Source organism: Ambystoma mexicanum, chromosome 9 (genome assembly GCF_040938575.1).
Source record: "Ambystoma mexicanum isolate Mex_15411 chromosome 9, UKY_AmexF1_1, whole genome shotgun sequence".
Lineage (NCBI taxonomy): Eukaryota > Metazoa > Chordata > Amphibia > Caudata > Ambystomatidae > Ambystoma > Ambystoma mexicanum.
Window position 1 is genome coordinate 1,393,343,408 of NC_090931.1, and position 25,385 is coordinate 1,393,368,792.

The 25,385-nt window shown below is 44.1% G+C and overlaps 1 protein-coding gene across 4 annotated transcripts in view; it reads right to left on the bottom strand.

The window, feature by feature from the left end:
* The window catches only part of LOC138489144 (peroxisomal trans-2-enoyl-CoA reductase-like), a 558,986-nt gene that overhangs the window by 287,553 nt on the left and 246,048 nt on the right, over positions 1 to 25,385 (bottom strand). For all 4 annotated transcript variants that reach the window (XM_069616798.1, XM_069616796.1, XM_069616799.1 and 1 more), the window contains exon 4: positions 12,501 to 12,582. In XM_069616798.1, the coding sequence (XP_069472899.1) occupies positions 12,501 to 12,582 (82 nt within the window). The remainder of the gene's footprint in view (positions 1 to 12,500; positions 12,583 to 25,385) is intronic.

Sequence of the window (25,385 nt, forward strand, 5' to 3'; positions counted from 1 at the left end):
CAAACCAGGCCAATGCAGCTCCAACCACCATCCACTGCGGAGTCCCTCAGGGCTCCTGCAAAGCTCCTACTCTCTACAACCGGTTCACAAAGCCGCTCTTTAATAAACTGGACACCTCTGGCATAGCATACACCAATTATGCTGATGATACGCAGGTATTCCTGCCACGCTCAGGTGTTTATGACCAAGCCACTGCTGCCCTTCATCTGATATACTCTACCATCCAAGCTTGGATGGCGGCAAAAGGGCTATGTCTCAATGGAGACAAAACGGAGATCATCCTTATCAGCCCTAAAGAAACGTTATCCAAACTAGGTAAACAATGCTGCAACTTCACCATCGATAACTCAATCATCCCTGTCTCTTCGTCAGCTAAGACATAGGGGGTCTACCTACACACCACTCTGTCGATGACAAGTCAGGTTAGCGCTATTGCCTCTTCTGTGGCCCACACTACAAAGCTACTAAATGCAGTAAAACCATTCCTCTCCAAACCAAACTGCGTGTCAATAGCCAGAGCCACCATTGGGGCTAAATTTGATTATTGTAATGCCTTTTAGCAGGTGCCTCTGCAAAAAATCTAAAAAGACTCAAAATAATGCCCTTAGAGCAGCACTAAGCATCCCGAAAAGAGACCACATGGCGCAGGCCAGGCGAGCTGCTCACTGGCTCCCCGTTAAGGATTGGATCATCTTCAAGAGCCTCACTTTGACGCACAACTTTCACAGACACGCCTTACCTCTCAGAAACTATAGCCAGAGATGCCTCATCACGTCCCAAAAGAACTTGCCACGACAACCAACTTTGCATCCCTCCCATCAAAAGGGACAAAGCAGGTGGGATCGGGTTCCTTCATATTGCACCCAAACTCTGGAATGCTCTTCCCAACACACTGAGAGCTGAGACGTCCCTCCGGCGTTCAGCAAAGTGTTAAAAACTACACTCTTCAACTAACACAGGCGACCACCTCCTCACCTGCCCCCTGCCTCTCTCTCCCTCGCACTCCTGTACCTCTGATGTAAATATGTATGCATAAATGTATTTTGTAACCAAGTATGTTGTCTTGTAACAGCGTCTCAATGCCTCAGGGCTGTTGCACACTTTATAAATCCTAATAAATAAAATAAATAAATAGCACAGTGCATTGTGTGCGTAAATGCCTCGAGGATTCAATAGCATTGTTACATAGGCGATCTTCCCTTTTAAGGCCAATCCAAGCCCCTGTATTTTTGTATACCAGGAGAATTTTGTATACCGGGAGAATTTCTAAGCGTAAGGCTAGGATAAATCGTACCAATTGCGGAGAGTATGATTTGGTTAAGTAGTCACATGGGGAATAGTCCCTGGGTTGAATATAGGGCATATTTGCACTTTCTTGCTAGGTAATCTACAGACCGTGAGCGATCACAGTCTCTAGACTTACTCTCAAAGTCCGGCCTGTATATTGCCTCCAATGACTCAGGGAGACCATTCATGCCGATGTTTAGGCAGAATTTTATGACCAGGTCTTGCATAGTCAACAACCACACACTACGCAAGTAGCATTGTCCATGTCTCACAGCCTTAGGAATCGTCTGTCTGCTGGGTCACTAAAGTACATATTTGGCCATAGTTTACAGACTGCCGTCATCCATAATATATTTAAGGACAGCAGTCCTAATTCCAGGCAAATGGCTTTGACCGGGAGAGTGAGAGGAAAACCCAATAGAGATCTCAAATGTTTACCCTCAATTGTCTTCAGCCAACCCACGAGTCCCAGAGGCAGAGTCTCCAGCGCGTACTGAATCCCTGGAACTATCGACATTCTGTAGGCACAGAGTTTGGCCTCAATAGAACTGCCTCCTCGTCTACTGATGAAATTTTCCAGAGATGACCATTTTGTCGAGGCCATAGAGACAGTCGCTTTTGCGTGATGAAGAAAGTTGTGATGAAATATGCTATATGCATATGTAGGTATTTAGAAGTCTCAACGTCAAGGCCGCCCAGTGGCCGAGTGAAGCGTTTACCCGTTAAGCCTCTTTTCCAATTACCATAATTTTAGTCTTGCTTGTGTTTACACCAAGACCATTTAAATCAGCTGATGCTTTTAAGGCATCAAGTGATCTTTGAAGACCTACCAGGGTTCGATCGAATATGACGGTATTGTCTGCATAAGTGATGCACTGAATTTTCTCTCTACCATAACTAGGGGGATAGTGTACGAACTTCAAAGCTGCCTCAAAGTCTGCTACACATAAATTGTACAGTACCGGGGCGAGGACACAGCCTTGCTTGAGGCCAACGTTTGTGTGAAATGGTTCCGTAAGTACTCCTGCCTGGGACAGCCTCACCCTCACTAATGTACAGCAACTACAGTGCAGCAACTTTATAAAATATAAAAGGGAAGGATCCAAGCACCAAGCATGAAATTTGCTCCATAATCTTCCTCTGTCAACATCAAAAGCAGAGCTATAATCGAAAAAACATAAGTAGAGGCCTGACCCCGAAGTGCAAAGAGTATCAGAGAACAGTAAGAAGCACCCAGATGGAATGACTTGTGCTATGAGCCTTTCCAAATCTCATCCGAGTAATGTTTAAGATAGAGTTTGCATTTGATCATGATACAAGGAGCTCCTGTAGTAGACATGAGAAAATCTTCGCGCTGCTGTCCAACATGGCCAGTAGTCTATAGTTGTTTAGATCAGAGCGAGGATCTTTCTTGTAAACCGGAATCAAAATTGACTCCAGCCAGGTTGGAGGGCAGCAACCGGTCTCACATACGTGCAAGAACAAGGTCCTCAATTACTCAGCTCAGTTATGAGGATCGTTCTTCAATACTGCATTGCAGAGGCCATCATGTCCCATTGCCCTTGATGATTTAGATTTTACAATTTTTCTTTTTAACCATTTTTATTTTTCAATGGAGACATAATCAATTACAACATTTGATCTTTACACCTTGTTATTATAAAGCATAGGCCAACTTTCAATTCAGGGTTAACGTCATCCGTTGCTGCGTAGATTGTCTCCAATTTCTTCATCCGGAATTCATCAACCCTCCCTCCTCCCCACTGTCCCTTTACAACTTTTGTAACAGCCTTGAAGAGGTAAAATTATTTTAATATTTCAACAAATGTGTAAGAGTATAACTTTTGATATTATGAGTCCACATTATAATTTCATTGTCTGTTACTATACAATAGGTATCTCCCAGTTTTATTGTTTCATTCTTAATTTCCTTCTGACTCTGTATCTCTTTTTCTGTTCTGATGTTGAGTGATCGATATATTTCTGAGGGTTCGTGGTTTATAGAAGAGGGCCTCCCTGTCTCCAACAAAGTCTCTGAAGGGGGACCATATAGATAGGTATCTCTGATATGTTTCTGTTCTTATGGCAGTTACCTTCTCCACTGCCATTACTCCCCATAGTTTCATCCACCACCATGGTGTCGTCGGTCTTTCTAGTGTTTTCCACCTTTGCGCTAATGTTATTCGTGCTGTTGATAGTAAGTGTGTTATTAACGTGGATATATGCCCCGATGCTGCATATATTCCCTTTGCCTCTACTCCCAGAAGGACCACCTTAGGTGATAGTGGTAAGTCTCTGCCAGAATGTCTTTGATGTGTCCCAGTATCTCCTTCCAGTAGGTAATTGCTTTGGGGCATGTCCACCACATGTGGAATAGATCTCCTCTCCCTCCACATTGTCTCCAACAGTTTGGGGGATATTCTGGATTAATTTTGTGTAGTCTGTGGGGGGACATGTACCATCTGTAACATAATTTATATGCAGCTTCTTTAATTGCTGTACATTTGGAGGATCTGTGAGCTCTTGTCCATATTTGGTCCCACTCTCTTTCCGTTATTGGTTCTCCTATATCTTTTTCACAATGCTCTTTACATTTTAGATTGTCCGTTGGTTGTGCTCCATCGAGCAGTATGTAGATTCTAGATATCCCCTTCTTTGGTTCACCTTCTTGCATTGTTAGTTCCAAGCCTGTTAGGGTTCTCGTTCCCGCTCTTTTCACTGAGGGATGAGAGATCCAGTGTCGTACTTGCGTGTATCTGAACCTTTAATTTTCCCCTAGATCTAATTTCTTTTTGCATTCTAGGAATGGGATTGGGTCTGTGTTTTGGTACATGTCCTGCAGTGTCAAATTATCCGCGTCTTTCCAGCCTTTCCAGAAACTCTTCTTCAGGCCTGGGGTGAAGTCGATGTTATGTGCTATTTGAGATAGTGGACCCAGTCCTCGTTTGATCTTTTTCATTTGCATGGCTTTGTCCCAGCTATACAGGGCTGTTTTAGTAGCTCCTAGGAATTTTCCTTCTGGTTCGCGGGCCTTGGGGCTCAGTGCTAGGAGCGCTTTTATCGGGATCTGTGTGGGTGCTTGTTCTATGGCTCTCCATCCTTTGGTGTCGTCTGGGTTAGCCCACTGAAGAATGGGGGCCAAGTGCGCTGCCATGATGTATCTGCCTAGGTCCGGGACCCCCAGGCCTCCCAGGAGCGGGGGACGAGTCAGTATGCGTCTCTGTATTCTGGGTCTCTTTTTCGCCCATATGAATTTAAATACTGCGTTTTGAAGTTCTTTTATTATCTGTGATGGGATCGTTGTGGGTATTGAGCTCGTCACGTATAGAAGGCGGGGGAGAAGGGTCATCTTTACCGCTGCTATTCTGGCGAACCACGATAATTCTTGATTATCCCATCTCAGCAGGTCCGCTTTTAGTTGTTTCCAGAGAGAGGGGATGTTTGATTTATATAAGTCCTCGAATTTCTTGGCCTGGTGAACTCTAGTATTCTAGTGTGTTTTCCTCCCATCTCAGGGGGAATCTTTGCTTCATGCAGTTTATTGTAGTTGCGTCTTCAGTTATGTTTAGTGCCTTTGATTTATTGTAGTTGATTGAGAATCCAGATATGGTGGCAAATTCTTCCAGTGTCTCCACGGCTTTCGGTAGTGTATTCGTAGTATCTCCCATATATAGCATCACATCATCAGCATACAGTGCTATTTTCTGCGGGGTCTCCTTGATTTGCACTCCTTTTATGTCGGGGTTTCCTCTGTATCTTGCTGCTAGTGGTTCCATAGCCATTGCAAATATTAGTGGAGATAGGGGGCAGCCCTGGCACGTACCCCTCCATATCTCCACTTGTCTTGAGTCGCAGGCATTTATCCGAAATGATGTAGATGGGCGCAGAACATTTGCCAGGATCATCCTGCTGAATAGTGTTCTGCATCCACATTTTTCCAGGATCATCCGTAGGTATTCCCAGTCCAAGCTGTCGAAAGCCTGTGAGGCATCCAGGGCAGCTATTGCAAATTTCTGGTTTGTCCGTCTCCCCCATTCGATCACATCTATGGCTCTTCTGACATTATCTTGGGTGTGTTGTCCCCTGACAAAACCCGCTTGGTCCTCGTGGATGATATCTGGGAGGATCTGCGATAGTCTATTCGCTAGTATCTTTGTGTTTAGCTTTGTATCCGTGTTTAGGAGCGCTATCGGGCAGTAACTTGAGCATTCAGTGGGATCTTTGTTTGGTTTCAGGGCAAGGATTGTGGAGGATCTTGCCATATCTGAGGCGATCGATCCGGTGTCTCTAATTGTGTTGAAGAGTCAGGTGAGGGGTCCCAGTAGTTGCGTTCGGAATATTTTGTAGTAGGCATTTCCGAAGCCGTCTGGACCCGGGGTCTTGTTCCTTGGTAGTGAAGAGATAGCCTCATTGACTTCTTGAGCTGTGAATGGCCTCCCCAGGATTTCTGCGTCCTTGTCTGAGATTTGGGGTAGATTAGTAGCCAGTGGGTAGGATTTTTGGTCTGTCGCGTTTAGGTTTGTTCCCTGTTGTAGCTCTTCATGGAATCGGACCATTATTTCTCTTTTCTCTTCCTCTTTTGTGATCTTATCTCCTTTTTCATTTCTTAAGGCAACTATATAGTTACGGGATTTCTGTTTGTTTAATTTGGCCGCTAGAAATTTATTTGCCTTGCCGCCGTGGACGTAGTATGATTGTTTCGTGTTCAGCAACGTCTGTGCCACCGCGTCTGCAGTGTGACTTTCTAGTTGGGCACAAACCTTCTTTCGCTCTCGCCAGGATTTCTGCATTTGTCGGGCCTTGTGATTTTTCTCCGCGTCTTTTAGGGCTAGTTCCATCCTCCGGGTTAGTATCGCTCGTTCCCTACAGTATACTGCTGCTTCGGCCATGAATTCTCTCCGGATTACGGCCTTCCCCGCATCCCAGACTGTTTTCCAGTCAACCTCGCCGTTGTCGTTCTCTTTGAAATAGTTGTTTATGGTTTCCTCCATATGTGCTCTAAGCGCTAGGTCGCGCAGGATCAGTTCGTTGAGTCTCCACGGTGGGCGTTGCTTATTTTCCCCTCCGTCTATTTCCAGGCTAACTAGTACTGGGGCGGGGTCTGTAATATATTGTGTTCCAATTTCCACCTTAGTCACTTGGGGGATTAGAGTTGCTGACACCAGGATCATGTCTATTCTGGAGTATCCTCTATGTACTCCAGAATAATGAGTGTATTCTCTCGTGTCTCCTTGGAAGAGGCGCCAGGTCTCGATTACTTCTAGCTCTCTGAGGAACTTTCCCAGCGCCCGTCTGTTTCTCTGGTCGGCTGCCGTAGGGGGCAAGGTTTTGTCAAGGTTAGGGTCCATTATGCAGTTGAAGTCCCCTCCTATGATTGTTTGGCCTTCACATCAGCTCCCTATTTTCAGTAGGAGATCTGTGATGTATCGGTCTTATTTGTCGTTAGGAGCGTATATCGTCAGGATTGTGTAGGTATTCCCTTTTAAAGTTCCTTTGATTCCCAGGTATCTCCCTTCATTATCACTAATCATCTGTTGTTTTCGGAAGTTCAGTCCCTTAGCCAGCAGTATTGCGACCCCTTTTGTTTTCGAGCCGCTGGAGGCGAAGTATTGTTGTGGGAATGCCTTGTTACGCATTCTTTTTTCATCCGTTTTCAAGAGGTGGGTTTCTTGAAGGATCACTATCTTTGCAGGCATCTTCTCGAGAATCGCACGTCGTTTCCCGGGGGAGTTCAGCCCTTGTACATTTAGCGATACGATCAGTGTATCTGCCATTTTTGTATGTAATATGTTTGTTGCTTCTGTCTTTTGGTGGGTCTTGTTTTGGGTTAGTTTGAGGTGGCCCACCTGCTGTGGTCAGGTGTTTCCTCGGTTTCTCTTCCAGTTGCTTCTTTATTTAGTGTCTTCTTCAGGGTTTTTCGTTCGTGATATTTGAAGGGGCCTGCCAGTTTCTTTTCTCTGTTAGGTCTTCTTTTCCTCTCGGATGACCATTCCCATTGGTTATTTGGCTGCTGGGTGCGCTATTTTGTGGGCTAGTTTCGGTTTGGCTTTGTTCTTCCTCAATTTGTAGTAATGAAAGGCCTTCTTCGCATGTACTGATCCTTCTTTGTTTCTCTTTCCAGGGGAATGCTAGTCCAAAGGGGAATGTCCATCTGTATGCGATTTGTTTGGCTTGTAGTGCTTTTGTGATCGGCTGCATAAGCTTCCTTTTATGTAGGGTGATCAACGCTAGGTCCTGGTATAGTTGGATTCGCCCTCCATTGATTTTTAGTTCTTTGTGGGTACGTGCGGCTCTCGAGATGTCTTCTTTCAGACTATAGGAGGTCATGGCAATAAGAACATCTCTAGGTCTCACTCCTGGTTCATTCCTTTTGGGGCCCACTCGATGGATTCTGTCAAATTCAAATCTCTCTGGGGGGGGGGGGGGGGGTCGTTCAGGATGCTGCTGAAGCAGTGTTGCATGGTGTCCCGTAGGTCTTTATCCTGGATCGTCTCTGGGAGGCCCTTGACCCGGATGTTGGATCTTCGTGAGCGATTTTCCAAATCTTCGGTTTGGATCTCTAGGTTATTTGTAGCTCTGGCGACCTGGTCTAGTAGGCTATTGTATTGCTTTGCTTCCTCTGCCATATGTGAGAGTCAATTTTCGAGTGTGTCCACTCTGCCTCCAAGTTCGTCTATTTATTGTCGTACCTCTTTCAGGGATGTCTTCATCTTGTCTTTCATTGTTTCTAGTTGGGTCTGGAGTGTGTTTGTTATCCTGGATTCCATGCCCCTAAGGCAGTCAAGTAGTTCTTCCTTATTTATAGCCATATCAGAATTGTTAGGCGTCGTTGATTCTCCCTGGTCCGAAGGTCCTTGGGGGGCACTTTGTTGTGTTGTGCTCCAGCAGCTTTCTAGCAGACGACTTGGGTGTTTCGCCAGTGTCTTGGTTCTTGTGTGGGGGTTTTTTCCTTTAATCCCGGGCATCAGGTTTTCTCCCCGTTGAGACTCCATGTGGGCCTCTTGACACTTGTTTTCATGGGTCTCTGCTAGGGATAGCTCCGTCCGATTAGGTTTTCCTAGTGGTATTCCGTGTGGTTGGGTATGATAGTGTCCCCAAACACCAAGCTGGGGCTGATCAGAGGGGCGCAAAGGGCACCAAGCACAAAGTGTGCGGTAACCCCAGATAGTCACGTTTTTAATGGCAGGGGGGAGGGGGCGGGGGGACCCAGGCGCGCTCCCGCGTCAGCCCGAGGTGGTGGCAGGGCCCAGTTGGGGGGGTCAGTACCCTCCCGGGTGTTGTTGGCCTCAAACTTCCCGGGGCTCTTTGGATGCTGCCGGCCGCTGTGTGGGCGGCCTTGCCGGTCTCCCCGCGGCCGCTGCCTCGGGTCTCAGGTGGGGAGCTCCCCAGAAGCTTTCTGCTCGTCGGATGGGCCCGGGGGGGGGGAAGGTTCAGTGCCTGGCCCGATCGGCCGTGGGAGGTCTGCTCTTCCTCCGCTGGTGGTGTTTCCCTGGTCGGGATCTCCACATGCCCTGCCCCCACTGGGCCTTCCGTCCTGGGGCTCCCACCCAAATCTCTCAGATGGTGTATCCTCGTGATCTGGAGCGCTTCCCCGCTTGCAATGGGGACGCCCGTCTGCCAGCACCTGTGGGAGTGCAAATGCCGTTCTTGCCTGTGTTTTCGGCACTTTTCCGCGTGCTTTTAACTCCTTTTTATTCCTGCTTTTGCAGAGCTCGGGAGACCTGCGACTTCACCTGCAGGTGGCCATCTTGGAATCGGACAGATTTTACTATTTTTAAAACAATGTCAGCCTCCTGCACATGTTGCCAAACTAGTGAACCAGACTTGTGGCCTCATCACGAGTTTGGCAGTAACCCTTAAATTCAGCACTAACCCTATTACCGCTACATTTAAGGGTCTGCCAAATCACGGGCTTGGTGGATTTCCCCCCAGCTCTGAGCTGGGGGAAAAATCTGCAGCGATTTTGCCGATTTTCGGCACCATCACCGTCAGCGGTATTAGCACCAGTGGTAATAGCGCCGAACATTCCCCATTGGGCCCAATGGAGAATGGGAAATTCCCAAATAAGCCCAATGGGGAATGGGGACTAACCGTTCTGCCAAACCCATGATCCGGCGCTAATAGGGTTTGGCGGTAGGGCTAATAGCCGCGGCAGTAATACCGCCGGGGTTAGCACCCAACTCGTGATGAGGCCCTTAGTAGCACTTTGCAGGCTCGTTTGTAAATCATCTTGTACCCAGTAGGATTTGGCGATATGGTTGGCCCAAGTGGACTCAGTAATACCACAGATCGCCAGGTCAGAACCTAAGGATTTAACAGGGCAAAGAAAAAAACAGAACTTCTTGGTATCCCTTGTCCTAATCATTCCATCTATGAATTTCCAGTTATGTGAGTTTTCAGACTTTTTGAAAATGGTCTCCCAGATGTGTTGTTTTGAGGCATAATGTCAAAAAGATCAAACCTCCAACAAAAACATTTAGGACAGCAATGTAGGATTTTGTGGGCTTAGTCTAACGCACGGTCGCAATCACAGAAAGCCTTGCATGCCAACACCTGTGGTATATCATTGTGCATGAAGGCTACTCCTCCGTCATCAAATATTTTGAAACTTAAACTCACCTTCCTCCATCCTCAACCAAACACCCACAGTGAAGTGGGCAGCGACATAAGAATAAAAAAAGTAAAACAAAAAATTCCTAACCAAGTTTTACATTTTGGTGTTTTTTGGAACAAGTTAGCTTAATGGATCAAACAACGGGAGCAAAGTAGGTAACTAAGTGGACAGGGTAAATGCAGGCTGAATTAATTTAAACATACAGTGAAATTGAGATGCAAGTAAAGTAGGAAAAAAGACAAGCTTGTCTTTATAAAAAAACATTTTGCAAGCAGTGTGAAGAAAACTGCAAGTAAGGTAGCTTCAGAGTGGATCATAAAATTTCATTTTATTTTCTTTTTTTCTCCAAATGTATTCGTTTTGTGCAAAAATCTGGAAACCAACATTGCTGTGCCCACTTATCCAAAAAACCAACATAGAAGCCAACGACAGCAATACAGAACATTCTTCTCAATTCGCAATCTTACCCTCCCCCCTCTGTTGGCATTCTCTCACCCCCTCCACCCAAGTCCTCTGGCTGCGTGCGCCCATCCACAGGGCTACATTGCAGAGTTAAATGTCCATTACTGTGATTGGGGAGCCCCCTTACCCGATTACCTCCTAGCTCTACCCATTCTCCTATCCCCGGTTGTCACAGCCCAATGGGTATCTCCCTTCATGGAAGTCCAGAGAGGTGGTAAGAACATTAAACAGTTGTCTCCAATACAATACACACCCTCTTCGGATTCCAATTCTACATTGTTTTGTAGCGTCTCCATCCCTGCCAATCCCCACCTCTTAAGGTCCGACATCAATGTTGGAGAAGCGGAACCCTGAACCCCTTCCACAATATTGCAATCCTCATGCGTTATTTTCCTACTGTGTTTTGCCCTTTTGCCCCTGGATATTTTCCCAAATAGACATACCTTTGAGGTACATTCCAGGGAACTGTGAGGGGTCTGGAATGTGAGGCGTTTTTAAAAGATGGCATTTTATTAACTGAAAAGGCTGGATAAACGCCTCACTAACCCTACTCTGACGAGGATTTCCCTCCATAAAATAAACAGAGAACAATACTAACAAAAGGTTTCTGTCACTCACACTTGTACATACAGCAACTCAACAGGTAATATATTTGTTTCTTTTGAACTGCTATACATAACAGTTAAATTCACAATATGTTAAGTGTTTCTCCTTATAATCTGGGTGAATTTTTCTTTCCCATATTCAAGCAGAATTCTGTTCAACATTTCCAAAAGAATAAGGAAATCCTATCTTATATGAAAGTTGTAATGCAGCTCTTTTGATTTCTACAAAAAGTTCCAACACTTGAGGATTGCTCAACAAGGTTTCTTTCTCTTCAACTTGTAATATTACGGCAAACAACCTCTTTGCATAAAACCAGAACAATTCCTGAATTCAGAAGAATTAACTTAAATTGTCTGTCAGAATTAGTCTTCAATCACGTATTTGTTTAGAAACAATTATACACTTCTACAGCAGTTTATACAACACTTTCTTCAGTAATGAAAGTTTGTCAGGATGATTTGTAAACAACACTTCATAGCACTTTATCAAGAACACTGCCTGTTTATAAATGCTAATAAACACATTTTAAAATAAAATAGCACTTTATCTACTTCCATGCCAGGCCTACTACTTCAATTACACCTGGTTTGCTCCCATGCCAGGCCTACTACTTCAAAGTTCTGTTTGGGTATACTTCCCTGCCCAAACAGGATACAGTGTTACTAAATCCTCTGACCTGGTCTACTCCCCTGCCAGGCCAGCAAATTACACGTGCTTCTTCTGCTTCAGTTCTGATCCTCTTTAGCTGCCCTCTTCGTCCCAGTAACCTGGGGATTATGGGACGAAGTCCATAATGCAAAAATCTGTTTTTCTAACTTCTTCCATTTTACAATAGGCCATTAGAAGGTTGGGGTCTCAGGGAAGTCAAACAAGGGGATTTCCCATTCCTCCTAGAAGCATGTGATCCTCCCGCAGAACACCACCCCCAGCGTAAAGCCTATTGCCTTTCCCTGGCCATATGAAAATGGTCCTGGGACATGTTTTCTGGGGGAATCATCTCTAATTCGGAATGCCAAAGCAAAGTGTTTATTCTATCCACCACCTCCCTCCAGTAGGACTAAATGATCGCATACTCCCATTCAGTGTGCAAAAATCCTGCCCACATCTTGGACAGTTGTGAGGCAATTGTGTATTACAGGTATGAGATTTCACTGGGGTCATATAAACCCTATGTAGAAAATGATATTGTATAAGTTTAAAACAAGCATTTCTGGATAAATTCTTGATATGTTCCAATATACCCATCCATTCCTAGTCTGAAATAGAACAGCCCATATCTCTTTCCCATTTGGTCTCTACTTTCAAAGACATTGGCGGCCTCCCCATCACCACCATACCATAGATCCATGAAACCAATCACCAAAACATTTAATTTAAAGTATATAATTTGTCTGCGGGTTCCACCAACATATAACTAGGAAAATGATGTGGATGATTATAGATCTGTTGCATATACAATTATGCAAGGACATGGAAAAAGGCACAAAGCAGGAAAAGCTGTGGTCAATATAGGGTAAAATGTATCACTTACGCCATTGCAGGAAGCCCTTTCCACATATCAATTAAAATGTTAACAATGGCACCCCCATGGTCCTTCATCCAAGCGTTGTACACTGTAGAATAAAAACGGAATTAGTGCCAGATTCCAATTTATATTAAGTTATTTTTTAATAATTTTTATTGCCATGTTATACCCAAAAACTTTTCACACCAAATGATGTACTATACATAGAATACAATTCCTTATCAATACAATTCACAAAGTACCAAACAAGCCATACATGACTGATGAATATCAAAAAATTTAAAATACACAGATTGTTGTACCAATCACAATCCCATTTCTTCACTACTAATTCTAAAAGGCCAGTTTCAGTTATATAATTACATTTCTGCATTACTAAAATAATCTTCCACAGATTAAAAAGTGCTATAGTCAAGGCGGGAATGTTGCCCAACAGACACCTGCACCAAAATGACAAGGTGAAAAGTATCACTATTGTAGATAAAAATGTAATTAGTAAACTTAGGTGGTCTTTCCTTATCTTAGGATAGATGGTAAGTACATGTCTAAGTGTCTAGACATAGGCGACAAATTCCTCAGCACTCGGAATTGCCTCTGGGCATCCTCAACAGCATAGCAGGGTAGTTGGTTCAGCCTAACCATCATTAGAAATCTTCTCACCTGGGCACTATATACAAGTGGGTTGTACCAATAATTTCAAGGAAGAGTACTTAGACACACACTCGTTTATAATAAATAGTCTCATTCCTGGGCCTTTTTTTCATAGCTGTGACAACAACTTGTGAATGTGCTCTGAAATATCCAACTTCCAGCCAAATCGCTCAAATAAATTAGTGCATAAGTGGCATTACCATGGTAACAAAAAAAAGGGGTTTGCCCTTGGTGATGCAGCTTATGGTGGGGGTCTGACAGTATGCCTACGTTAAATTCCAAAAACTGCTAATAAAATTATTATTTAGCCCAAGTGATGAAATAAATTCAATTACTTTTTATATGTGGTATCCTAGATATCCATATATATTGACACCTTTGAAGTTACAGTGCACAGTCAGCAGAAAAAAAAAAGAGGAAAAGAAAGAGATCTTGACAATTGTATCCCATGTTGACAAAAAAAGTAATGCAAATAGTTTGAAATGAAAACAATAATACTAAGAACCTGTGTGGTTCTAAATAATGTAGTTGCTAAATAACTCAAAATTAGACAGATATAGAAAATGAAATGCAAAGAAAATACTTTTCTTTTTTTGGAAAACAGTTTTGTGAAAGCAACCTATACGAACGAAAAAATTACACATTAGGACAACAATAGACAATAAAAGAACAAAAACAGTTTATGATATTGTTTGTGCAAAATAAGTTATTTTCAAGTTGTCAAGTTTATCTAGATGAGTTGTTAAAGGATACCAAATATAAAAAGTAATTGAATTTATTTCATCACTTGGGCTAAATAATAATTTTTCTAGCAGTTTTTGGAATTGAACGGATGTATAAGTGGCATAACCAATCACGTTTTTTGATGCCCCGGTGATGGACTTCATCTTTCAAAAGCGCAAGAATAAGAGTCTTCTGCTGCTTAATGATTTGGATCCAGAAGCAACCCTGTCTAATTTCAACCATGGTGCTCAGGGAAGTTATCCCCAGTTGGAGTCTGATCATGCTGAGGGGTACTCCATTTGCTACTCCTAAAATACGTCACAGTATTTTACATCTAGTCTAGTCTATGTAGCCATGCTATAGCCAGAGTAGCCCAAGCCTCCAGGCCATACGAAATATAAGGGACCAGGCTTTGCTTGCCGACTAACAAATGGTCACCAATACTAAAACCACCCCTGGATTGTCAGAAGTGCATTATTGCTCCAGGTTTCTTATGCACATTCAGTTCTATGGCCATCATCAGGATGTGTTCAGTATGCTTATGCAACATTACACTGCTCAAATAAACATAGTCTGCGTTCCATTCCACTAGCATATTATCTACTTACATTAATTTGCGATGGACGCTTCCTGCCATCAAAGATCATCACACAAGTCTTTAGATTTATAGTCAAATAATTAGCAGTTGCATAATTCATTAAGATTTGCATGAATCCAACGATACCAAATTTAGTGTGATCCATCAAAATGATATTGTCTGCGTATGAGAATAGCAGAACATGCAATGATCCCCATTTGGGTGCAAAACATTCTGGCCTTCTCAAATAACTCTGGGATGTTGGCCAGATAGAGGTTGACTAACAGGGGCGCCAAGACGCACCCCTGCTTCAAACCTCTGTTAGTAGATATTGGATCATTTAGGGGGTCCGTCCCTTCAATACGCACTTGTACCGCAGTTCCGGAGTATAATTGCCATATCATATTCAAGAGTCCTTTGTTAATATCCCAATCCATAAGCTTGTTTCACAGTTGGATTCTGTTGACACAATGAAAGGCTTTGCTGAAAGATGGCATACAGAGGGGGACCATTTCTAGACTTGGCTCTGGCTGTAAGGGTGCATAGGTGAGAAATTAGATGGAAAACCCACCTGAGAAACATGCAAGATAGTTTGTTTTAAAAATGCACAAAAAGGTCTGAGAGCCCCTCTACCGGGAACGAACACAGTCAAATAACCTGCTCCATGGTGTTAATTATACCAATCGGGCATCACACACCAGACCAGGATACTTGGTCTTATCCTGGGATGTGGCGCTCAATAGGAATACTTTTTCTTTAATTTTAATGAATTCAAATTGAGACGATACCCGACCCATCTCACACCCCCTTTTACTAATACCCCAGGTCACAGTGGACCATGAACCAGGCCGGTTGGTGAAAATACAATATTTATTTTTAGGATTCACAAAAATCACACACATTTTAATATTGGGCAGCAATCGCCAATGTGGTGATAATTACACTAAAAACTACTGAACTACACTTGGTTAACCTTCTACATGAACATATCCAAAGCACAATTGAATAGGAACACTTTTTGAATTAGGATAGATGGCGCCCAAGTTAAGGTTTCCCCATGCAATGTTCCCTTAACCCACAAATAATCAAACAGCAAACAGAATCAAAATCCGACCTTCCCTCACAAAATAAGAGGGAAAAAGGTAGAGTGAGGTTTGTTTTTAGGAAAATAGAGCAGTGAAAACGGGAAAATCGGTTTTAAAAATGAAAGACAAATTTGACTTAAACTGGTTTTGATGGCTAAGAAAAGAGGAACGCCACCCGTGAATATAAAAGTTACGCTGCAGTTGTAACCCTTCACGCAGTGTACCCCTTTTCTTTAGGGAAAATTAACTTAATCAAAATATTGCTAATGACTTATGATCTATGCAAGACAGAAATGAAGAGAAAAGTGGCGCTAATGCTTGGAGGTCAAGGACAAGAGGCACAGAGAATTCTGACAGTTGGACAAGTTAGCAGGATATGGATAGGATTGCTTAGACAGTGAAACAAAGACAAAAATCAAGATCGGGTAGACTATGTGTGATGGGACGTGGATACTCACAGTCCGCTCTTAAACTTGGTATTAGGCACAGTCAACGGGGTTCTGGACTCCAGGGCTCTGGTCACCGGACGGCAGACTCTCCTGGAAAAAGACAGCTGGCCAAAGGTCTGGTCACAGCACAGCGACGCTTCAGTGGGTTGGAGCGGGTAAGCAGGGCAAGCAGTTAATGGGAAAAAAGCTGGTCTGGTTTCAGGAGGCTTCCCAAAAGAACACCACCGCTTTCCCTTTGGTTATTGGGATTTTTAGATCTGGGGTCTCTGGATTGAGGCCTTGCTGGGATGGTCAGCAATGCTTTGGCATTGCAGTGGAATCTGGAATCAGCTATGCTTTGGCTTTGCAGTGGAACTGGAATCTGGCAAGATGAATGTGGAAAATCAGGAACGCAGGCCCAGGAAATTCAGGAAAGAGTGTGTCCAGAGTCCTGTCAGCCACCCTTTAGATAAAGCATGGTGACATCATAGAACTATATGGTGGGGCAGGCTTAGCTGAGCACGCCTCTAAACAACTGGATTGGTCAGGGGTAATGGTTGACGCCTTGCTCTCAGTTGGTTGGGTTTCAAGGGCATGCTGTCAGATTTATGATGTGAGTTTTACAATGTCCAGACCCTCCCACAGTTACTTTAGCGAAAATCCAGTTTTGCCATAAATGGTACATTTGTACAGTGGTAGCATTTTAACAAATTACATAAACAGGTTACATATTTTATGCAGCACATGCCAGTCCAACTCTGCAGTCTGTAAGACATTGTTTCACCCTTCTAATAATTTTGGTCATTTTTAGGGTGAAATATTCGGCCTACAATTCTATAACTTTATCCATATGTGTGGATTATCATTAGGCATGTCTGCATTGAAATTCGCAGTGGCACCAGGTATACTTTCTGTGGAATACCCAATTCTCTGCCATTTCTATTCCCAAAATGGCAGTGAACGCTACAATGTCTTAAATTAAAACCCACAAAATAACATTAAAGCAGTTACATTTTTTAATTCCTGGAAAGTCTGGTTACAAAGATAAAAGTCTGCAAAGTTACTTAATAAAATATCTGTTTAAACCAAATGGTCAGCATTGTCCTCCAAATATGGTCATGCCTTTCCATAACCCGTGTGGCTGAAGTAAAGCTTCTTTTGATTCCTTCAGAACTGAACAGGGATACTGCTCTTGTCTGCTGGAGCACAATGTGAATGTGAATGGGCATGCATAGTCTCCTTAATAAAATAGTGTGATGAGGAATCAGAGGAAAAAGCATCAGAGCAACATCATTTTTAATGTAAATATTTCCCTTTTTCAATGGGAACTGTGGGTTTGCAGCAAAGCAGCACTGCTTTTACACTCCCCTTCTTTGGTACATGTAAGAACACACTGGCACCTTTCTCTATGTGCTCCCAGTTCCAACTCGCCCATTTTGTGTTTGTCAAGATGGTGCAGCCATATTTTGTCGCTGTAAGGCACAGTTTTGACACAATGGTGCCCCAAGGAGCCAGTGCAGCCATTTTGCAGTTGACTGCCAAAGTGCAGCTTGATTATGGAGAAGAATTCTGTTGAGGGGGTCAATGTAGCCCAAAATGGGAAGGAGCCCACTCGGGAGGGTCTACAACCACGCTTCAGCTCACTGTACCTTTCACAGAGGAGAAATATCCATTTGCATATCAGTCTTTGTCCCACCTACAAGGGCAGTCCAGCACCGAATTTCTAGGCAATTCTCCTCTGAACAAGAGTGGCAACAGCAACCCCAGACACGTGTTTCGGCCTAGTCGGGCTTAGCTTGGCCTAATTCGTTCTTTAGCCTATGCTTCTAAGGCCCATCTTAACAAGGTAGCAAAGATAGATAGCATTATGGAAACTACAGAACCCATACGACCAGGGGGGCATTAGATTGCCCAATTTTAAAGTATACTATTTGGCTAGCCAACTACAATACGCAGCGAGGTGGTTATCGGATGACCCTACACCAGAGTCTAGACTGTTGAAGGCCAAGTGTGCTCCTTTTTTTTCCGAATGAATGGATATGGGTGCCGATATCACAGCAAGACGAAGGGATGAAAATGTTAAGAGTTGGGTTGAAAAATGTGGTGAAGAGCCTGCCAGGTCATGGAGAACCCACTCCCGTGCTCCCCACAGATGCCGCTAGTGGCACTGAATGGAGTGGATGAGCAAATGAGGAGGGCAGTCAGAAGGCATTGGGAACCAATTGGTATAGCAACTATGGGAGATGTGTGGCAAGGCGGGAAGGTGGTGGAGTTTGATACCCTGGTGGAAGACATGGGTTTACACCGGGGACAATATATCACTGGATGATAAAGGGTACATGGGCAGAGAGTGTTAACCCGACAGCCTGATAAGGCCATAGAAACATTTTATGACATAGCAGACGGAGGCCACGAGGTCTCCCGAATATATGAGTTAGTGATGTCGAGGGTGGGGAGGGAGGTGATCCAGCTGCGGTGAGATTGGGAGGAGCAAGCCAGGGACGGGCTGTGGGTAAGGGTACAGGGATACCACAATAAAGTGTCCAGGAATGTAATTGCAGCAGATCCAGTTATATGTTACCCACAGAGCATATATGTCATGACCCGTGACCCAAAACCCCACTGGCATGGTCACATGCCAGGTAGGGTTAGAACTCAGGGATCACTTGGGGCTCCAAGGGCCTTGCATTATCATCATGGACTCTCCTGGAGTCATTCCTGGCGCCACTGGCGCCAGGCTCATGTTCAGGTTGGGACATTGTCTTGAAGGGACTACTTTTTCCTTGGAGGCCTGCAGTCAACATGGAGGCACCCACACAGTCTAGTTCTTAGAACCAGACTGTGCGGTGCAGTGTTTTGGGTGTGCCAGCCCGGACTACTTTACCTGGACTACTTTACTAGGGGTGGCTATATAAACCACACCCAAGTTACAGAACGTGCTTTGCGTTATTCTACAGCCATCAGCGTGATGCTCATCGTGTCCAGAGACCAACACCCGGCGATCCTTGAACAGCGAGACAAAAGATCATTAGCAGTCTCTGCTTACCTGCAACTCTCCATCCGTCGATTATCCGTCTTCCTGCTGCTCGCGGTCTTCCATCCAGTCGGCAGCATCATGGGGACACCACGCACGCACCGGAACGAAGCACCTGGAGGGAGAGAGAAAGAAGGACAACCTTAAAACAGGTTACTCACGGCATTTACAGCAGTAATCACAAGAACCTCACCTGGCTGGGCATTTCTTGGCCGGTTCCGCTCTGGAAATCTTCACGCGCCCAGAAAGACCATTGCGACCTGAAAAGGAATAAAGAATACAGGTTAGCAAGAAAAGACATTTCTGTGCAGCACTTCACGCTTAACTTACCATCCATCCATCCATCCATCATACGCTCCTGCGTCCATCATCCTGGCAGGAGCCTGATCCAAGCAGGGCAACCACCGAACCTCCGTGCACCTGAGGGGGAATAAATAAAGAAAATACATTAATAGCAAGAAAGGAAAGCAAGGACATTTTAAGACTGCTATAACCAGACTTACCTCCTTAAAGACACTTGAATGGGTTAGCACCAGTGAAGTTAACTCGGTCGCTCTAACCCGCAGAAAACTACACGCCCCTGCACAGAAGGCAGGACGGAGAGCACGCCAGACATCACAACAAGGTGAGGAGTGGGCCATCAGATCGAGTCCAGGGGGCTGGTGGGAGGAAACGCACTCTGTTCCTAAGTCCAGTCCTCCTGTGTTTTCAGGCCCGACCTCCATAGAAGTCACCGTCCGGAATCGTGAAGGGTCCAGGGTGAATCCGGCAACCAGGGCATAAGGGCGTCCCTGTGGATACCAGGTGAGCGTAACAATATATGACCCCCAAAAAGATAGCTACGTTTAAAAATGCGGGAACAAAAGCGTGCCCTAAATGTGGAGAAATAAATGCCGGGTTGGTACATATGTTCTGGGCATGCCCCGAAATAAGGAGATTCTGGAGGGAAGTAGCCCACCTCATGGCGGAGAAAGAGATAAGTCTGGATGTGAATTCTCTGTGGGCGTGCATGGTAGGGGGGGTTCCCAGGCCGCGCAAATTGAGACATGTGAGCAAACCTAAGGACCTGACTTACATACTTGCCAAGCGCAGGACAGCTATGAGCTGGAAAGCTAGCAGCAGACCGAAAGTAGAAGTCTGGTGGCACGATCTCTGGAAGTGGCCGGAAGCTGAAACAGTGGTGTGGAGCGAAGCAGTATTCAGAGGGGGGGAGGAGGAAGCGGAGACGTTGAGAGCCTGGAGGCAATTAGTAGCCACACTATCTGGGACTGACCAGGCAAGCCAGAAGGAAGGTAGTTCCTCAGGGGGAGCGGAAGGAGGCGCGCCCTCAGAAATGGTGATAGGAGGTGGTGACGTGGGGAAGGCTCGGGAGAGTGTGGGGGCGTAGAAGGGGAAGGGGAGGGGAAACATGAAACCGTACATGTGAATTGGAATGTATAACTGTTGTCACACTGTTTTTTTCTGGAGTTGAAAGTAATACAAATGGTTTAAAATAAAGAAAAAAGTAGCAAAAGGTAGGGCTAGAAACATCTAGCATTGATAGACTATAATTAGCCAAAATATCACACTGACCACTTTTAAATATAGGTACCAATAGTGAGTGTTTCCATTTCTGTGGAACTTTATTAAAATCCACTATAAATATGAAATATGCATGGGAAAACGTTGCCCAAGTAATCAGATTATCGTTCACTACCAAAATGTGTCTGGCGGTCCGGGAACTGCGGCACCCAAACATTTCAATGCTCTTATGGCTTTAATATCCGAGGGCTCATGTTATATGTATCTCAGGGAGGTTTCCAATCATATTGTTGGGTAGAGCAATACAGATTGTTAATGTGCTCATCCCATTTAGACATTTACACATTGTTAAGTAATGCTGTATTTACCTTACTAGTATTTTTATTCACTAGGGAGCAGAATTTATTATGAGGATTTGAGTTCCCTCAGACAGTTTTTATATGTATTTATGTATTCCCTAACTCTGCAACCTTTGTCTGACACATATCTTAATTTGTTCTTCTGAATTCATCGTACAAAATGTCTTAATAGACACTTCTTCTCTACAATTGCTCTATAATATCTATCATACCTAGGATTTAAAAACATCCTTTGTAGGCTTCCCCCAATTATTTAATATAATTGCAATCCAACTATCAGATTTGGCCGTATTACTAGGAGCCATGCTATGAACATCTTTAAGCCATTGATGTAGGTGTCATTCCTTTTAGTCCAGTAGACTCAATTTCCTTGCTTATTTGTTGCCAAAACCTCCTCCATATTAGATTTCAGTGAAGTTGTGGCCAAGGCAACAGACGTTTGTTGAATATTATGATTGCTATGCTCTGTCGGAAGCACATGCATCTGGCTAATTTTCTCCCAATTGTAGATGTCGACAAAGAAGTAGTCAATGACTGAATGTTTGTGACCTGCCCGTCATGTGAGATTTATAGCACTTGGACCCTTGGAGCTGTTATTTAGTATGAGAAAACCTTTACTGGCCATGAAGTTGAGCAACTCCATGCTCAATTCATCACATCCAGGCAGAATATCTTCTTCACTCAAATCTGCTGGTCTACTATTTTGGGGGCATTCATCGGCTTGAGCCAGGGGACACTAAGCATTACTATCCCCTCCAATCACAATCATGCTCTCAGAATAAGAACATGAGTGGCTAAGCTATAGCATTCACAATGTTGTCTTGTTGTATTCCACCAGGCAGACTATATACATTAATTATAAGCATGTTAGCACCCTTATCCAATTGCATCTGTACTGTGTAAGGAGTCAAGAGTAAGAGTTGGTCACAACTTCATGGTTTTGTGGCTATAAACGTTTATTAACCAAAGAAGGGTTGGATAAATGCCCATCTTTCCCTACAGCTATGAGGGTTCCCCTGCCTGAATAATACTAACAAAGGGATCAGTCAGGAAGAGTAGAACATCTCTGTCACATGTCCAAAACTCTAATCTGACCATCACACTTTAAACATAAAAAGAGGAGATAGGGATAACCTTCTTTATCCACACTTTTACGGCTTTAGCCAAGTAGATCAAACACAAAGTTCCAAAGGTGATGAAACAAAGTATAAATGTTCAAAAGTTCCAGGAAAAACAGGAATGAAGGACTGTTCCCTTCGCCTAGAATATTGCACAATGTTCCAGTGCTCAGATTTTCTAACAATCCAAATTGCTTATTAGTTTCAGCTTCCTTTGAGGAAACCTGGTGTACCCTACAACCAGGAATCCCAATTCTCCTTAAACAGTTCCAGATTTCTTTAGAACCACCAGGTATACTCTCCTGCCAAGATTAATAGTTCTACATTAAGCAATATTACGTTTTCTTTGGAATACCTCATGTATTCTCCTGCCAGGATTCCCAGTATTTCATTAAACTGCCTTCAGCTTCCTCTGGAATACCTGAATAGCTTATCCTGCCAGGTTTCCCAGTATTTCATTAAGCAATTTCACTTGCACAAGACCTGGCCTGCAAAGGTTCTAACTGTTGCCAATATGCATGGTATACTCTCCTTCCAGGACTTGCCCAGACCTCTTAATAGTTTTCCCTTTCTCCAGTATTGGATCTTTGACCCTCCTCTCTTGACACTTGACAAGGTTACTCCAATTTACTTCTTGCCCCTTCTCTGGGTTTTCAACCTTTCAATAGATTCCCAAATGTCTTTTGTTAAGGAGTCCCTTCCCTCTTGGATAACCTTATTTGAGTTTATACCCTTTTGGTTATGGTCTTCCCCCAGGCTCACCAGACCTTCTTGGTGACTTCTGCATCCTTTGCTGTGTAAAAGCTGCAGCTTGAACTGCCTTCTCGCGGCGACTGCTCCAGCCCCTTTCGCTCCGTTCACTGCTTCGGCATTCAATCCGCAACTTCGGCTGCTCCCAGCCTTGCGACAGTAGTCTCCCTGAATCTGACTCTTTGACACACGAGTTCTCTGGTTCTCTCCCACTTGCCGCTCCATGCTGACGCTGTTGCTGCTTCCCAAACTGTGTCGGGATCCAAGACTCTGTTCTCTCCCACTTTTAAAGTTCCCGGTATTGATCACATGATGAAAACAACTGGTATGAGTCAGTGGTTTCTTCATTACTCGGTTGTCCTTTACCTAAGGATTTTTTTCCTGGCACTTATAATCACATTCAAGAGTATCCCTTGTATCTTGTACCGTAGAATATGACATACACACAGGGGCTAGTGTAAAGTTGCAGTTGTTATTCTGAACTATGTGGGAATTGTAGGTTAACTTTTCAAATAACAAACTCTCCTCTTCTCGGGGTCGGACTCTCCACAGGTGGTCCTCCCACAGATAGCCACCCCCAGGATTGGTGTCGGGTAGCTTCTGCCCTTCCCTGGCCACCTGGGAATGGACTTTCCCTTAGAAGTTAGTGATGTTACCTTCAGGTTCATCACAACTGCCACTAGATAATGCACATCATTAATCTACCTCACATTCTAAAAATGTAGTGGAATTATTAACTATTTTTAACCCCCCATTAAGGGGACCTCTGGGGCCCTTGATAACCATACTATAACCATCTAATAGAGAGGGGGTTCTAAGCCACATCACTTGCATCAATATAACATCTGCATGAAGGAAAAGGGGCGACATTACTGACTGAAGCAGATATTTAAAACCCCTTGTACTCCACGATATTATGTACACAAGATCTGGGTCGGCATTAGGAATAACACTTTCTATGTGCTAATGCCTGAGGAATCCACGCCCAGTCCATGATGGTGTGCAAGTTATGCCTCTCAATTTCTGTGGCCAAAGTACTTGTCTGCTGCCCTTGATCATTGCATGTGACCCTTAAATCCTGATAGGGTTCTTGCAGGCCACTGGTCCTGTCCTCCTTTCAGGTTAGATCGAAGCTCATTTTGACAAAATGCAGATAGTTGTGATCAAATAAATGACACAACTTTAGTAGAGTAGCAATGCACCAGCCTCTTCCTAGGGAAGACTTGGTCCACTATTTCAACAACGTCTATATCTTTGTGATGACACGCAATTCTGAGATCGGATGTAATAGCATTAGAAAAGGCTGGCTATTGATGACCCCATTGTGGTGGTGGTCAAAAATATCTTGAATTATCAAACAGGTACTCATAATCTGATCCGCATACAGCTTCAAATTTATATAGGTGACAGTGGTATCCTTAACTTGCTCCATTCTTTGCAATGGATCCTCAGTGCCACTCATTACTATACTGTCATCCAGCACCTAAACGACAGAAAGGTCTAATTAGGTAACTTCTGTTTCAGGGTGAAAGTTAATAGGGGATTGAATTTTTCCCTCCCTATTGCCACTCCAGTTTCTGCCACAGTTTGGATGGTTGGCTAATTCAAAGCAAATTGCCCTCAAATCAACAGTCTGTTGTTCTGTTTAGCTGTTTTTTTTTTAAGTGAGCAATATTCTCTGACACACTGTGCTGGATACTGATCTTATTATGAACCAAATACTAATAAAATACTTCAAGACAATAGATAAGGACATTTTATGTTATTTAATACTGTATTATACAGTTGATACTGAATTAACCAGCCTAAACGTGTTTTGACCCTTTGGGTCTTTTTCTAGGCCAAAAGCAGCAATTCACACATGTAGTTCATCAAAAGGGAGCATGCGCGGAAACACAATATTACAGTTAGCAGACCCAGATTTGGCTGAGCTGGCCTGCATCAACCATCTTTAAAAAAGTTCAACTTCTTAAACAATTGTTCTGAGGTGCTTCTATCACAGACACGCTCACCAAAAACAGCCCTCTGCATATTTATGCGGGCCACCTAACACATCAAAAGTTGGACTACTATCCAAAGACAGCACCCGCGTCTTCAGCTGGACCACAGGTCAGGCCGCACAGCAGCTCCAACTGCTACCAGCCCCGCTGTGCTTCTCCCATAACCTCACACGGCAGACAAACACGTACTACAGAGTTACAGGTAAAAAATGTCGCCCGTACTTCCGGGTGCTCTTACCATGCTGAACCATAACTCACAGTACTTCTCCATGTTCAGCTCTATATAACAGGCCTCAGCCAAACTTTGCTGATCCTTATGACCATCACAACATATTTTGAGGCTCATTTTCTTCACAATTGCAGTTAATGGGCACCCAGCCCCTCTAACAGGACTATGGCTCCAAGCCCCCAAGGTGCAGGCACGGGCACCAAGCCCCTCCAAGTGCTGCAATGGTCTCCAGGACCTTCCTCGGTCAGCAAATGGGCTTTGCCCCTCCAGGTGCCTTGTAAATGAGTTTCAAGCTCCTTCATACAAACTGTCACTTCTAGGCGCAGCTTAGGTTTCCAATCTCTTCTAATGCTGCTGCCCTGGGCTCCAAGCCCCCAGCTGTGCAGCAAGGCTTCCCGATATTCCAGGCGTAGCTT